General features: G+C 42.7%; 1 protein-coding gene across 1 annotated transcript in view; it reads right to left on the reverse strand.

Moving 5' to 3' along the window:
* The window catches only part of TDRD9 (tudor domain containing 9), a 263832-nt gene that overhangs the window by 161219 nt on the left and 86009 nt on the right, over window positions 1-16604 (reverse strand). Inside the window, exons 8-10 of the mRNA XM_030214425.1 lie at window positions 16341-16441; window positions 6555-6616; window positions 202-256 (exon numbers count right to left, since the gene is read on the reverse strand). Of these exons, the coding sequence (XP_030070285.1) occupies window positions 202-256; window positions 6555-6616; window positions 16341-16441 (218 nt within the window). The remainder of the gene's footprint in view (window positions 1-201; window positions 257-6554; window positions 6617-16340; window positions 16442-16604) is intronic.

Raw genomic sequence — 16604 nt, forward strand, 5'->3', positions numbered from 1 at the left:
TACACACACACACATTACTGAATCATTAAGAAACACAATGAATGTGCTACTTATATGAGTAATAATTGACTATTATCCGGGGTCACATGAATTTTCAATTGTTACAATGGGGTCACACTTTGTCAAATAGGTAAAAAAGAATACATATACATCTTTTAGAATTTGAAGTGTTGTCAGTTTGCATCACTTAATCCAACTCACCTCTTAAGAACCATATTGGTAAGAAGTTCATGTATAAAATTTATCTCAGCCAAACCTGAAGAAAAACAAAACTAAAATTAAAGCTAAATAACATTTTACCTCCAATAAAAAAACAAATGGTTAGATTTACCGAATTCCAATGGGTTTTCAGAGGCAACACTGAAGACTTGAGCATGAGATTTTCACAAAGCAATATGAAGAATACAACAGTAGCAGCATGGGATGCAGTCAGGCGTCAAGGATTTCAGTGTCCCCACGTTGGCTGCAAGTTGGTACTGTATTGTATTATCCCTTCAATGACAGCTAAAAAGTGTGTGAACCAGCCCTGCTGGGTTCATTTACTATATACTTTACTGGGTAAGATGCATCTCAAGCCCCTCGTGCTTACTTCAAACTCCAACCAGTAAATAAGCAGATCATCATGGAGGACAATTACAAAAGCTTAAGTATAATGCTGTGATAAGGTTCTATGTTTGTTACATTCCTGGAACAGATTATCTTTTAAGACATTTCACTGGATAAGGACCAATTGGCTAAACTACGGAGAACTTCAGATGATTACAAAGGGTTCTTTGAAAAAATTTACAACACACACGAACGTGCAGAGAGGAGAATCTGACCCTTGTAAGATGAGATATGTTAGTCATTTTGCGTGCTGAATTTATAGTCCATGGAGTTGAACACATTTTTCATTAATGTGAGTGATGGCCATTATTCTGCATACAATACCAGCAGTAGCTGAATAATACGAAGCAATTTAAGAAACTACAAACAGTGTGTCAGAATATAAAGTTGATATTCGCATGTAACCAATAAAAATAAAAATCTTGGCCGTCAAGACTCTACACACTGGCTTTATCTTATGAGCTTACGGGCACATTTAATCAATCATCAGTAGATCAGAGAACATGCCTTTAAGTAAGTTTATTGAGAGTACTGAGCTGGCCGCTGACATGAAGATTAATAAGATACTGTAATGCAATATTCACTACACACGTTGGTAATGCTAAATAAGCACCACCACTCTTGCTGTCACTTTGCCTGAGTATCATTCATGTTTTCCAGCAGAAATACTCTTCCCCTTACTGAATGCACACCATGCCACGCCCTCTCTTTCGGAACTCCTGGGCCTCCTGAAGTACTAGGGATTAGCAAATTTGAAAAATTTCCAAGTGATTTCCTTTTTTTTTTTTCTTATCAGTTTTTTCCTGGTTCTTGAAGAATTGAAGAAACCCACAAACTCCAGCTGATGGAACTTAAAGTTCTACACTGGAGACCTGTGTTAGGAAGCACTAGTGGAGGACAACACTGGGAAATGAGGGTTCAAGGAACGTGAGGAGTGTGTAGGACAGGACCTAGAGGTAGATGGCTAGCTGAAAACTACTTTCACTGAATTCACCGTCAAGGAAGGATTTGTGTCTAAAGTTCCACATAAAAAGCACAAGCGGGTATCTATTTTTAGGTGTTTATAAATTTAGGTACTTATTAGCTGTTTATTAGCATACCCTTAAGCTGAGTATTGATAAAACCTCATTTTTAGGGGTCAGTGGGAAAGAATATTTCATTCTACCACGGGACCAGTCATAGGGAAAAAGGAAATACTTTCACATACAGTTATTGATAGCTTACGTATTTCAATGGATTCATCACTGTCATTTGAACCACAGATCAATCAAATTATAAAATTCTTGTATTTGTAAACTGAAACTACTACAACATGGCTACTTTTTCTTGAATGGTTTGAAATTGATTGCTCAGGCTTTGATCCCTTCTAGGTCTGATTATTGTAACAGTCTTTATTTAGGCCTTCCTAAGAAACTTCTGAATACAGTTCAATTAAGGCAGAGCACAGCTGGTAAATTCATACTGTATCAGAGTAAATATGACACAGTAACACTTTTTTTTATTTCTTTACATTGGCTGATTACTGTGTGAATAGAATTCAAAATGTTATATTTGGCTTTTAAGATCACGTATGTAATTTGTCCTTATTTATCTTGGTTTTTAACTCTACTACTACTACTACAAATCACATTTCTATAGCGCTACCAGTCGTACGCAGCGCTTCACAATTGAACATGAAGAAAATACAGTCCCTGCTCAAAAGAGCTTAAAATCTAAATCAGGACAGACAGACAGGACAAATAAGGGATAAGTGTAGGACAGACACACAGAGAAAAGGGACTATTGAAGACAGGAAGACAAGATAAGGTTACGAGCAGGTGACAAGTTAGGAATTAAAAGCAGCATCAAACAGGTAGGCCTTTAGCCCGGATTTGAAGGCGGCCAGGGTGAGAAGATTAGAAGGTATCTGATAATTCAATATGACCCTGGTATCTTACTAGAGGGAAGCTTTGGAAGGAGGGCTCTGGTATTGATAAGACATTGGGGATCCTGTTATTGTGTTCACCTTTTCTGAGTACAGATGGCTGACATAACATTTGTAAGTTTAAATGTTAGAGGTCTTGTACATGTTCTCCATTACAAATTTGGACAAACCAGTTTCAACTTCTAATTTCAACAACTAGAAAATTACTCTCATTTAAGTTATCTGGCTATTGATATTGCACCCAATTTGTAGAACTCTCTTCCTTTGAAACTTCATACTGAAACACGTTACCAACAATTTAGAAACAAACAAATCCTGGCTGTTTACAAAATGTTATTCTTAGTTTATTTCTAAAAAACAATTTTATTATTGCAATTTTAGTATTTCTGTCTTTTTTTATATATATAACTTCTAACACACGGAGGCAGAAAGGGGCATGGTTATGGTATGCTCTCCTGGAGTCAGTCAGCAGCTCATCTCTTGCTTAGACTGGGGAACCAGTTGGGGCTTCTGAGGGCAGGACTGGCGAGACTGAGCACGCTAAGCCTAGGTGTTCTGGGCAGACAGATAAGGCAGCAGAAACCTTGAGAGTAGAAGGGTTGTCACCTAGGCCCACTCAAAACCTCCGATAAGAGGAAGCTGAAACTGTAGGTTGCCGAGTCCAGGTTTGGATGGGATCAGTATGTTTCTTTATGAGGTCTGTCACCTCTTCTACCTTATATCCAAACAAATTGTCACTTCAGCAAGGAACGGTTGTTAATCTCTCCTGAACTGCTGGTTGTTGGTCAGACATGCAGCCATGAGAGTCCATGCCTCCCCACACCCACAGCGTAGAGTCTGGACACTATGTCAAAAGAGTCGTGTAAGCCCCTGGCAAGATATCTTCTACACTCCAACTGCTTACTGGCAAAGCTCTGCGGCCTGCTCCTATGGGAGAGACTTGACAAGATTTAGTGTACTATGGACCAAAGACTGCAAGTAAAGACTCGTGTAGAGCTGATAGGACTGAATGCGGGCAATGAGTCTGGTGCCCGGGCCTAAGTCCTGGAGCTCCTAGCTCGTTTGAGGGCAGATTCAACCACCAGATAGTGGTGTAAATGTTGAGCCCTCTCGAATCAGGGAGACTTCTGAATACAATACTGTGAATCCACCTTCTTAGGTGCGACCTGCACTGAGAGGGAGATTCCCAGTTCTTTGTCAGTGCACTTTTAAGGATAGGGTGCAATGGTACAGTGATCCCCTTCCTTAGGAGGAGGACTCATAGTCCAGGACAGTCAACATGTCCACCCTGGACTCTTCCTCCACCTCTAACTTAAATGGGATGTAGAAACCATCTCCCTGACAACACTAGCGAGACCCTCAGATGGAGATTTACGTCTCTCGAGGAGGGGGGGGGGGATCAGAAGTATCCCCCATGACTCCTCTTCCAAGAAGTAATGTGGCTTTCCCCAGTGATCAGCATCACGGTCCTTCGGTGCCGTGGAGGATGACGTTGGACCCATATGTGCTCTCAGTGTTGTGTCTGATGCCGACAGGTCCCAGGGCCTACTCTCAGCGCCCAGCATCAAGAGAGGTGAAGACCTTCTCAATACCAGTGCACTCCTGGTGGATGTTGAAGCCTTGGCAGCCATCGAGGCCAATGGTTCTGGTGCCAATGTCCATGCACCTTTCATTGAGGAGCCAGAACGTGTCTCCTGTTGGACCTGCTGTGCCCTCTGTATCCTGTAAATAATTGTCACAAATTGAATGCAGTGAAAAACAGGTTCAGGCTTTCTAAAGTAAACTAGGCCTCTAAAATCATATCATCTCTCAGTCCTGATACTTCACTGAAGAAATGTGCCAGCCTGCTTAACTTTGGCAGAGTTACAAAGTTGGCAAGGATTGTGTATAGCTGGACATAGGCATACTGAGAAACTATAAAAATAATTGGGCCAGGTGAAGAAAAGTTCAATTTAAGAGTAAGCGAAGTTTGGAGACAGGAGAGCTGAAACTTGGTCATAATTGGATAAGAGATAAGAAAACTGAGACTTGGTCATGATTAGATAAGAGATAAGCAAACTTGCTAAGGTTGAAACTCGGTCCTAATTGGATGAAAGATAAGAAAAGTTAGAACTTGGGCATAAACAAGAGTTAGGCTCATGATTAGGACTGAAGCACCCGATGCAGCAAGAGTGGGGGTCCATCATGGAAATCATTCAATTACATTCAGGGCACCTTTTGAAGCCACTGGAGGTCTTCTAGAACATCAAGAAAAGAATCATGGCCAAATTAAACTCCTTAATTGTGAACAGTAAAAAGGGGCAACTTTCAAACTGAGGTCAGTGCTCATGCCAATACAGCCTAGTCACTTGTGAAAGTGAAAGGAAATTAAGTGCCGAAAAAACTATGAAACTTAAAGGGAAATAAAATTAGGAAAAAATGAAAAATTTTTAAAAACAGGGCAAAAATACCAGCACAGGAAGGCACTGCAAACAAGAAATGCATGCACTGAGAGGAGCACACGAAGATGTGTTCTTCTTGCTTCATGGAAAAACAAAGACTGAGGAACCCATACTCGTGCGTCAGGGGGGAAAACACTAGCGCTTGCGTGGTGGAACACTGGTCGAAAGTTCTAAGCTAGTATCACTAATCAGCACCTGCACTGGGCTCCACTGGATGACATCACCCAGCTGTGAGAATACAATGGCCTGCTTGTCCTTGGAGAAATATTTCTTCATTCAACATGTAATAGTATTTAGCTTAGCAAGGTTTAAAAAGCTTTAGATAATTTCCAAAAAGAAAAGTCCATAAGCCGGACTTGCGAAAACCCATTGTTTATTTCTAGGATAAGCAGCATAAAATTTGTTTTACTCTTTTGGGATCTTGCCTGGTACTTGTGACCTAAACTGGCCACTGTTGTACACAGGATACTGGGCTTGATGAACCTTTGGTCAATCCCAGTACACCAACACTTACGTTATTATGTAATTTGTTTATACGTGTTTTGGGACAAGCAAATTTAAAGCAGTAGAAGTAGGCCCAAGTTTGAAAAATCGTTGTCTAAGAATTTCAACTCAAAGAGCTAGTTGGTCGATGCCTGCCCTCTGCAGCACAGACCATGAAAAACATGCCAGGTAAAATCATAGTACCTCAAGACACAGTTTTTATTCCCAGCATGAAAAAGTTTGTTTAAAACTATGAGAAAAGGGTTGTACACAATGAAAACTAGTTAATAATGTGTGCTTCTCTTTTCTTCCCCGCTAAGACACTGAACTAGGCCCTGCTGTGCCTGCTAGAGGCTGTTAATGCTGTAGTTCAAAGTTCAAGTTTTAAAACAAGGGGGCAAAGGGAATGGAGACTAGTTGATAAAGTTTGCTTTTTTTTTTTATTCTGCCTATCAATAACCTACAATTCCTCCTTTAAACCCCAATCTTTAAGTTCCCAAAGCACAATTCTTCCTTTAAACCCCAAGTTTCCGAAGCACAAAGCAAAATAATGTTCACTTACCAGAGAAATGTCCTCTTCTCTCAGAACCACCACACTTGGATTATCTGTAACTCACTTTATTGTTCTCTTACTTTGCAGCTGAGAAGGCGGCTTCAATTACTTCAAAATACCTCTGCACAACTGATATTTGGTTTAGGGAGATATTCTGAGGCTTCTCCATTACTAAACGAACTGCACTGGCTTAGGATCGATAACAAAATATATTTCAAAGCTTGCATGTTTGATTTATAAAAGCTTATATGGGTTGAAGTCAGAGACTGTGGGTCAACTATTAATATTCTCAAATAATAGATCTCATTTGAAAAGTGAGAAGAGATTGTTGATAGATTTTCCATCTATGAAGAATATTCATTGCAAACCTGTTAGGCAGCGTTCTTTTGATGTTCAAAGCATTAGGTTTTGGAATATTATTCCAATTCAACTCTGTCAGGTTACTCCATATTTTTATTTAGAAAAACTCTTAAAACCCATGTCAAGAAGGTTTGCAAAGTAAACGTAATTCACCAGAATTCTTTCTACACAATAAAAAGATACTTACCGGGTAAGAAAACCAATACACTGTTAGGCACTGTCTTACTGCATCCATGCTGCTTCTCATTCCTGTTTGAAGAGTATTACTTTAGTAATCTGTCGTACTGTACACTAGTGTCTGCTCTCCTCTTATACATTACTGTATAGTAATTGCAAGTTAGCTCACGAGGGCAGCACAGTTTGTAGGGAACATATTTTAGTTAACTTTGAAAAAACAGGAAGCAGAACATGACCAAAACAGTTATTTTAGTACCTAAAGGACAAAGTGTAAAGTAGACCTGATCTTTGGCATGAACAACCATGTTGGAACAAGGACATTTTGATTTTAAGGAACCTACAAGTTTCCTGCAAAGACCAGGAAGAGTCAAAATTGTCAGCTGGCACAGTCATTGTATTAAGTGACAGCATCAGCGGTTTAGTTAATATATGTATTTAGTGCCACAATCCATATACACAGCAGCAGCATTGAATATCTAACTATATAAATAACAAGTGACCGACTCACCCGCAAATGCGCAGTAGAGATTTCCCTCTCAGTCCCGCCTTCGCATCAAGACGTGATGACATCAGATGGCGGAACAGAGAGGGAAACGGACGCTGCCGCTGGAGCCTGGAGACGAAGCAACATCGCCGGCACACCAACCTCCACCCCCCCCATCCCCGACATCGCTGCTCCCGCCCCCTGCACTGACATGACAGCGCCTCTCACCTCCGTGTGAAAGCGCTGCAGGCAGCAGCAGATCGATCTGCTGCTGCCTGCAGCGCTTTCACACGGAGGTGAGAGGCGCTGTCATGTCAGTGCAGGGGGCCCGGCACGGAGGGGGGAGGGAGCGCCGGCGAAACATGTGGGGCGGGCAGGGGGGAGAGAAGAGCGTTGCTGGACATGGGGAGAGAGCAGCGCAGAAAGGAGGGTTGATGGACATGGGGAGAGAGGAGGGTTGATGGACATGGGGAGAGAGCAGTGCAGAGAGGAGGGTTGCTGGACATGGGGGGAGGGCAGGGGAGAGGGCAGGGTTGGTGGACGGGGGGGGGGAGGCCAAGGGAAAGAGGAGGGTTGCTGGATATGGGGGGAGGGCAGGGGAGAGAGGAGGGTCGGTGGACGGGGTGAGGCCAGGGGAGAGAGGAGGGCTGCTGGACGGGGGGAGGGGAGGGCAGGGGAGAGAGCAGGGCTGCTGGACATGGATCGATGGAGGGGAGGGAGGAGGGTTGCTGGACATGGGGGAGGGCAGGGAGAGAGGAGGGTTGCTGGACATGGGGGAGGGCATGGGAGAGAGCAGGGTTGGTGGACGGGGGGAGGCCAGGCGATACAGGAGGGCTGCTGGACATGGGGGGGAGGGCAGGGGAGAGAGCAGGGTTGCTGGACATGGATCGGGGGAGGGGAGGGCAGGGGATACAGGAGGTTTGCTGGACATGGATGGAGGTGAGAATTATTACATTTTGCAAAACACCAATCTCGCCCTTTTTAACGGGTTTAACAGCTAGTATATATATATATATATATATATATATATATATATATATATATATATTGAGTGGTGACTGCATCAGCACTATCCTTTTTGCAGCTGAATATAACCGCCAAACAGATAAATTTTCGCACTATTTCTGCCCCTCTCCTAAACTAGCCATTATTTGCACAGAATCTGTCCATTTAACAATTTAAACAGCCTATTTTATTTGGATCAAATTTTTTAAACATCCAGACAAACAAAATTATACATTTGTCACCTATCACCACATACGTAACTCGTACTGAAAATTGGGCCCATGGTTATTCTTGCAAAATAAAATGTGGGAGAAAACGTAAAGCATTTGTGAGCAAGTTGGGTGCAGGGCTCTGATGTACAACGTATTTTCATCTATACACTGATGAGATTGCAGCACTTAAGATGAGATTATAGATGACATTTTCAAAAGGACTTAGGAGCCTAAGCCATCACCTTTGAAAATTGATTGGGTATGGGCACCTAAATTTAGGTGTCTAGAGAAAAGAGGCACCTAAGACATATGCATCAAAAAAAGAAGTGGAGGAAAGATGTGAGGTGCCTGGTTCTCTTTTCCAATACAAGGCACCTAATTTTGAAATGTGCAGCTAGGTGATTGATTTGCAGATCTACAACTATTTTTTTTTCACTAACCTAACTGAAATTTAGCTTTTTATTCAATCATGAATGTAGGCAACAAAGTAATTTATGGCCTCTAGACTTAAATATGTTTATTAACGTTAATAAATCTCACTATCTAAAATTATTATACCTTAGAAAAAGGAAACCACAAAACATCTGTTTGTGTGAATACCTTTTTCTCTGAAAGCATGTATATTTAAACGGTTTTTATTAGATTTGCAACAAATATAAACACAGCCACACAAGGCTCTGCAGTTAACCCTTAACATATCTCAAGCTAATTATACAACCATTCGTTAATAAACATATGTCATTTATGCATTTTGTGGTACAGCCTTTTATTTATTGCTCTTATCCCACTTATCCTTCCCCTCCCTCTCCCTCCCTTCCCCCCACCCCCCTCTCGACCTGGGAGTTATTCAGTGTAGTCTATGGTTTTATCCTTCATTTAAGAGCAAACTTCGACCTCTCTGGCTTAGACTTTTCAGATAAGGGCCCCAAACAGCCAAGAACGTGACTCTCTTGTGCTTTGAGAGCCGGGATTCTCTAGTCTCCCAAGAAGCCATCTGGTGTAGTTGATTCCTCCAGTGCCAATATGCTGGAGGATCTTTACTTGTCCAGTACTGTAAGATACATTTCCTGGCTAGTAAACTCATCTTTCTGAGCAATATTGTTTCAAATTTATTCTGCCCTCTGAAGGCCCCCGGGATGTCCAAGATCAACTGCTCAGCTGTCCCCAAAATCCGAAGCCCCAGTCGCTCCTTCCAAAAACTTCGGACCTGTGTCCAAAATCTTTTCAAGGCGGGGCATCTCCAAAACATGTGTAACATTGTGCCAGGGTCTTTTCCGCATTTGAGACACACTGGTCTCCGGTTCTCTCCCATGTGAGCTAGTTGGACAGCAGTTATATATCCCCTATGGATACAACGATAGGCACATTCTCTTAAGCGAGCATCAGCTACTAGCAAAGGTATTCTTGCTGTCGATTTAGTAATGTCCCATGAAACTACTCTAGTCCCTAATTCTTTTTCCCATGCGCTCTTCAGATTCCTATAATCTCTGGGGGGTCGCCATCCTGATATTGTTTTATAGAGCAGGGATATCGTAAGTTCACCTTCACCCAAAGAGTGAAAATAATTTGTTACCCTATCCCCAATCCGGGTTCTCAAAGGCTCTCCCGGGAGAGAGGCCATATAGTGCCGCACCTGTCTTATAGCAAATCTGTTACCCCAGGAATCACCCACTTTCCCCAGTATTTCTACTTCTGTAAGGGGCTGCCCACCTCCATCCACCAGATGTGCCAGGTTGGAAATCCCCTTCTTTGCCCAAACTACAAAGTGTCGGCTCGACAAGCCTGGTAAGAATTCACAGTTCCCACATATTGTTAATAGATCCGTTATTTCAGGGTCTCCCCCTAGGTGTCGTATAAGCACTCTCCACATCTCCCTGAGCGGCCGCAACAGCACACATTTACTGAGCCCTTCTGGCAAATCACCTGTTTTGTGGTGTAAGAGTGAGAATAATTGATAAGGTTCCCAGAGTGCCGCTTCCAGCACAGTGGGGGTGTATCGCTGTGTTTCCAAACACCAATCTCCTAGATAACGCAATTGGCATGCCTGGTTGTATAGTTCTAAATCTGGCATCCCCACCCCCCCTCGACTCCAATTACCTACTAAATTCGAGAAGCGAATTCTTGGTTTTTTGCCCCTCCAGCAAAACTTTGATGCTAATTTATAGAAGTTCTGTAAGTCTTTTCGTCGAAGCCACATCGGGATGGTTTGCATTACGTAAAGCCACCTGGGGAATAACACCATTTTAATCAAGTTCACTCTACCTAGCATTGATAATGGTAGATCCAGCCATCCTTGTAACACCTTCTGAGTTTCCTGCAACAGCCTATTGATATTAAGGTCATACAGCCTTGCCGGATTTATGGGCATCAGTATTCCTAGATATTTGAAAAAAGTTTGTGCTTTCCTCAAGGGAAACTCGCCTCTCCACTGTTGCCATACTTCCTCCGAAGAGGCTAATGCCTCTGACTTCTCCAAATTTAAACTAAGGCCCGCATAGTCTCCGTATTCGGAGAAGATCTCCAGCAAAGCTTCCAGAGAGTTCTGGGGGTCTGATAAATGGACCAAAATATCATCGGCAAATGCTGCCACCTTAAAGGCCTCTCCCCCTATTGATATCCCCGCTACCGCCTTTTGCTCCTCAATGTCTCTCAGCAAAGGATCCAAAGTTAATACAAATAATAGAGGCGATAGAGGACAACCTTGTCTAGTTCCCCGATTTATTTCAAAATCCCTTGTTGTTATACCATTGACTGATATTCTGGCCTTCGGTTTTGCATACAAAGCTTTGATCCCGGACAAAAATCTGTCCGTGATTCCATATTCTGAAGGACCGCGTATAGAAACTTCCATTTTACTTTGTCAAAGGCTTTTTCAGCATCAAAGCTTATTAACAAAGACTTTTTATTCCCTCGATTTCTGGCTTCTAATGATGCCAGGACCTTACGGACATTCCTAGTAATTTTCCGTCCCCTCACAAACCCCACTTGGGAGTCATGTATAAGTTTCGGCAAAAATCTTGCTAATCGGTTTGCTAAAATCTTAGCCATCAGTTTCACTTCATAATTTAGGAGCGAAATAGGTCTATATGACTCAGCTAACTCCGGATCCTTCCCTTTTTTAGGAATTACTATAATGCAAGCTGTATTTAGATCCGGAGGCATCCTTTCCTTCTCTATTAAAGTGTTAAACATTGCGGCCAGGGGTTCTGTTATTTCTTCTCCCATGATTTTATAGAATTCCGCTCGGTACCCATCTACTCCCGGCGCCTTAAGCAGTTCACTTTGGTTAATCGCCAGGTACACCTCATCTGGCGTGATAAGTGTGTTAAGCCATTGCCCTTCTTGGGGAGATAATTTTGGCAATCTGATCTGATCTAGATATGAATCTCCCTCTAGGCCATCATCAGGTGGGGCCTCATATAGCCTTTTGTAATATTGGTAGAAATTCTCACTGATTTCCTTATCCGTATGAATTTGTTCTCCCTGTCCCTTCTTCATAGTCAAGATCCTAGCTTTGCCCTGTTTAGCTGCAATCAAACGCGCCATTAAACGACCGCACTTGTTTCCATGCTTATATAACTGATATTTGTAATATGTTTGTGATTTCGCAGCTTTATAGTGAAGTATTTCATTTAATTTCGTCTGTAAAAGCATTAAATGCTGCCTATTCTCGGTGGAGGCTTGTTGACCATACCTTCTCCGAGCTTTGCACACTAATTGACTTAGTCTCAATATCTCTCTATTCTGAGTTTTGCGTTTATGTGCTGTGTAGCTGATAATTTCTCCACGAAATACTGCCTTAGCCGCCTCCCAATACAAAACTGGGTTTTCCACATGTATTGCATTATGTTTTTTATAATCTTGCCAACTCTGCTGTATAACGGCCTTAAATCTCTGATCTCGGTATAACTCTGCAGGAAAAACCCATCTCTTTTCCCCTCCCTTCTCCTCATTGGGCGCCCAAATCATCTCCACCCAGGCATGATCAGATATCACATCTGCTCCTATAACCGATTTCGTCACTGAACTAAATATCTGTTCTGAGATCAACAAATAATCAATCCGTGCCTGTGTGCTGTGCGCCCGCGACAGGTGTGTATAATCTTTCCCCTGTGGATTCAGTATCCTCCATACGTCTACCAGTCCCACCTGTCGGCAAAGATTAGGCAGCCCTCTGGATGCCTGATTAAGCTCTTGCCTCCTAATCCCCGTGCAATCCATCAATGGGTCCATTACCATATTGAAATCCCCCCCTGTTATTATGGGTAACGAATTATTTATTAATAATTTCGAGGTGATCATCTTGTAAAACTTCCTCTCATATTGGTTCGGGGCATATACATTGCCAAACAGCACCATCTGGCGTTGGATATGAGCCTCACAAAGTATGAATCTACCCCCAGGATCAGTAAAATGCACTTTAACTTTGTCTGCTATTCCCTTTCGAAACAAGATGGCAACCCCTCCTTTCTTCCCCTGTGCTGCTGCAGATGCACATTCCCCCACCCACCAAGTTCGGAGTTTGGCATGTTCCCCCGCCGATAAGTGTGTTTCTTGTAGCATGGCTATATCAACTTTGTGTCTTTGCAAATGTTGCAGAATTTTAGAGCGTTTTATAGGGGACGAGATCCCTCCCACATTCCATGTAACTACTTTTAGAGGTCCCATATCATATATGTTTCCTGTTCATGAAATACATACCAATTACTCAAGGAAAAGGGGTGTCCCAGCCCCCACCCCTCCTCTCTCTCCATTCTAAGCCATATTAAATTCTTACTAGGTCCAATTAATCGTATCCCCCAGGTCTCCCATCCTCCCCGTCCCCTAAACCCTCCCGCTTCTCCCCTTCTACATTCCTCTACCCCCTTTGATCCCAACCTCCCTTCTACGGAGTCTAGGTCTCGCAATAAGACCATCACGTATAACGCCTCCTACCCTCTCCCTCTTGCAATCTAGGATGCATGTAAGTATTCTTCTTCCCCCCCCCCCTTCTCAGTATATCTCTCTTTTAAATTCGCTTAACATATCAACTTAATTCTGTTAACATCAGTAACAACTTCAAATCGAGACAAGAGAAAGAAGAGAGAGAGAGAAAGGAAAAAAAAAAAAAAAAACCTCTCATTTCAAAGTTTCCAAGTGTCACTCCAAACTTTGAGCAGGCTCCTCTACGCCTCTCTTTAATGGCACTTCTGGGTCTCTCTCCAACACTGTTACTGTTAGAACATCCAGGGCTTTCTAGCAGATTATCCCGGTTCTGTGATGTAACTTTCTTGAAGGTCTCTTGAACAGTTATCTCAGTCCTCACTGGCATTCTGTTCAAATATCCCGGTCTGTCTTTCAAAATGCAATCCATTATAGAGTCCCGAGGGTTTTAGTTATTCTTCGTGATCTCCTAGGATTTTTTCTCAGGATTTCGTCTCTCTTGCCAAACCAATAATTCTAAGTCCTCATTCCGGATTCTGAGATCCTTCAGATTCACTTAAGTCTTTGTAATCCAACTCCTGTTGCGATTTACCTTCTTCTATCCATCTTCCATGATATATCTGTAGTTCCTGCACATAGCCTCCCAGTTAGCGATGTTCCACAGAGTTCAAAAATACTTGCGCTTGTTCTACTGTATTATACACTTGCGTGGCCGCCTGGTAAGTGACTCTTAATTTGGCTGGATACTGTAGTGCAAATCGGATTTTCTTTTCAAAGAGTTTTGAACATATGGGAGAAAATTTCCTTCTCTGCATCGCCACCGATGCAGAGTAGTCTTGAAAGCATAAAATCTTCTTATTCCCATAGTGCAGTTCTTGTTCTTTCCGCAAAGCTTGTAGTATTGCATCTTTGTGTGCAAAATTTAAGATGCGGCAAATTATCACTCTCGGGCGTGTTGCTTCTGCACTTTTAGGCCCTATTCGATGCGCTCTCTCTACCTGAAGGGCTCCAAGGTCTTCTGGGAGTTGTAGTTGTTCTGACAGCCATTTTTCTAGAAACACTCGCAGATTTGTTGTTTCTAATGCTTCAGGCAGCCCGACAAATCTTAAGTTATTTCTGCGGGAACGGTTCTCAAGATCTTCAAGCTTCTCTTCATAGCCTTCCACCATGGTTCTGAGCTTAGTGTTTTCCTCCTCCATCTTGAGTACCTTGTCTTCCAGGGCCCCATGTCGTTGTTGATATTCCATCAATTCTTTGGTAAGCTGCCCTAAATTTTCTTGTACTGCAGTTATTTTGCTATCTATTGGCCCTAATCGTCGATCAAGTAAGGGTTCCATAGCGGCTGTCACCTCCGCCGCTACTTCCGCCACCCACACTGAGCTCATGGCAGTCGCAGTCGGGCTCGCCGGAGCCGCCATTTTTTCTTCGCCGGCTCGCGTCTTTTCTTTTTCTTTTCGAACGTTCCTCGCCGCCATTGATTCCCTGTATGCTTCGTACCGATTTTGTACCTTAACTTCTTGCGTGTGGTGGTTAGTTCAGCGATCTGTTTTCAGGTCAATTTCCGCGGTTTCGAGGGTTTAACGGGCAGGTTGGCAGGAGCGGAGACTTTCTCAACCGCTCCTAGTCATGACGTCACGTGATCTCCCCTCTGAAAGCATGTAATTGATAATGAACAACACTTATTTTGATAAAGGGTAAAGGGTCATTCATGGATAACTATATTTGAGCATAATTGTATCACAAAGGAAACCAATCTGTCTATTTAATTTAAATATATTTTTCTGAGAAAATGTAGGTTTTCAGACTCTCGAAGGGGTCCATGGAAGGTCCACTGTAGCCTGCTTCTCCCTTGCTGCTGCTCATCAGAGGTAGCAGCAGTAGTTGCAGGAGAAAGGCGGGGAGATGCTGAATGGAAAGGGGGAGGGGGAGAAATGATGGGCAGAAGAGGGGAGTTGCTGGATGGGAAAGGGGGTAGAGGAATGCTGGATAGATAGAAAGAAAGGGAAAGAGAGGGGAAATGCTGAATGGAAGTGGGGAGGAGAGAGGGGCAAGCTGTAGGTAGACAATCAAAAAAAAAAGAGTGAAATTAAGATTGGACAGTAAGAATCTGAACACAGGCAGAAAATAAATTGAAGAAAGCTAAAAGGAAAAGGAGGAGAGAAAAATGACAAATGAACAGGAAATCCTGACAATAGAGTTAAGAAAAGACGAGGAAAGTAGAAACCAGAGACTGGGACCAACAGAACTGATTAAAAAAAGTATGTGGCCAGACAACAGAGGTAGAAAAAAAAGAATTTTATTTTTAAAAAGTAGTGTCGTAGTTTTGTCAATTTTTTTTTATTTATTTGTAGTTGATAATTTATAGTATACTGAGTAGAATACATCAGTTTTTGAAATTTATGTCTGTCTTTAAAGTAGTAGAACAGCAAAATATTTTTGTTTTTCTGGTTTTGTCCTGCATGCCAGTCTGGTTTTGGGGGGTTTCAGCTGAATTTTTGTCTACATATTTTATTAATTTGTGGTCACTCTTAGGGGTTCTTTTGCTGGACCTAGGGACTTGTGTACTATTTTCAATAATGCCTTTTCATATGCTCCATGGCTGGTTAAATGGGTGTGGCTACATTTGGGTGTGGTTACTATAGGGGTGGAGCTATAGTGACCCTGCCCTTAAGGTTTACCCTGTATGAGTACTGGTACCATTTTTCCTACAAAAAAAGTACTGCCTGTAATAATCCTTACCAGTCCCTCTTCTGAGACAGCCCTAGTACACATCTGCTGACTGAAGATGTACCAACCTTTGACTCGCGCTGGTCTCGCACTTGCCTCCTCTCCTGTTTTCAGCGTGCCGTGCACTGCATGCTCGTTTTAATGGAACTGAGCATGCGCGAGAATGCTCAGTTTCATTAAAACAACAGCATGCATGGCGCGACTGGAAACAGGAGAGGAGGCAACTACAAGACCAGCGCGGGACAGATACACACTTCAGCTGGCGGGGGTTGAGGTTGGGGGCCCTCACCAGCCAATTTGGGGGGGGCAGGCTTCCGTGGCCCCCCATAGCTATGCCACTGGTGTACAGCACTTTGAAAGAACCTCTGCTTTTAAGCACATAGAGAAATTTCTGAAAAGCCTCAAGTTCTTCACGGCTAGCAACTACATCATAGCACCATCTTACCCATTCTCCTGCTCCAAGTCATCAAACAACTGGAGCAGGGAGATCGCAACCTCGTACATTTCTTTAGAAATCACTGGTTCTTCAAAGCACAGAGGAGGAAGCTGAAAAAAGCAGATGTGCATGTTAAAATGAATGGAATACTGTCTTCAGAATGGAAATCTGGATGTGGGGTGCCTCAGGGTTCGCCACTGTCCCCAGTTTTATTCAATTTGCTGATGGTGTCTCGGACTGAAACTAGAAGCACTAGATTTCTGTTCATTTGTT

This window comes from Microcaecilia unicolor, chromosome 9 (assembly GCF_901765095.1).
Source record: "Microcaecilia unicolor chromosome 9, aMicUni1.1, whole genome shotgun sequence".
NCBI lineage: Eukaryota > Metazoa > Chordata > Amphibia > Gymnophiona > Siphonopidae > Microcaecilia > Microcaecilia unicolor.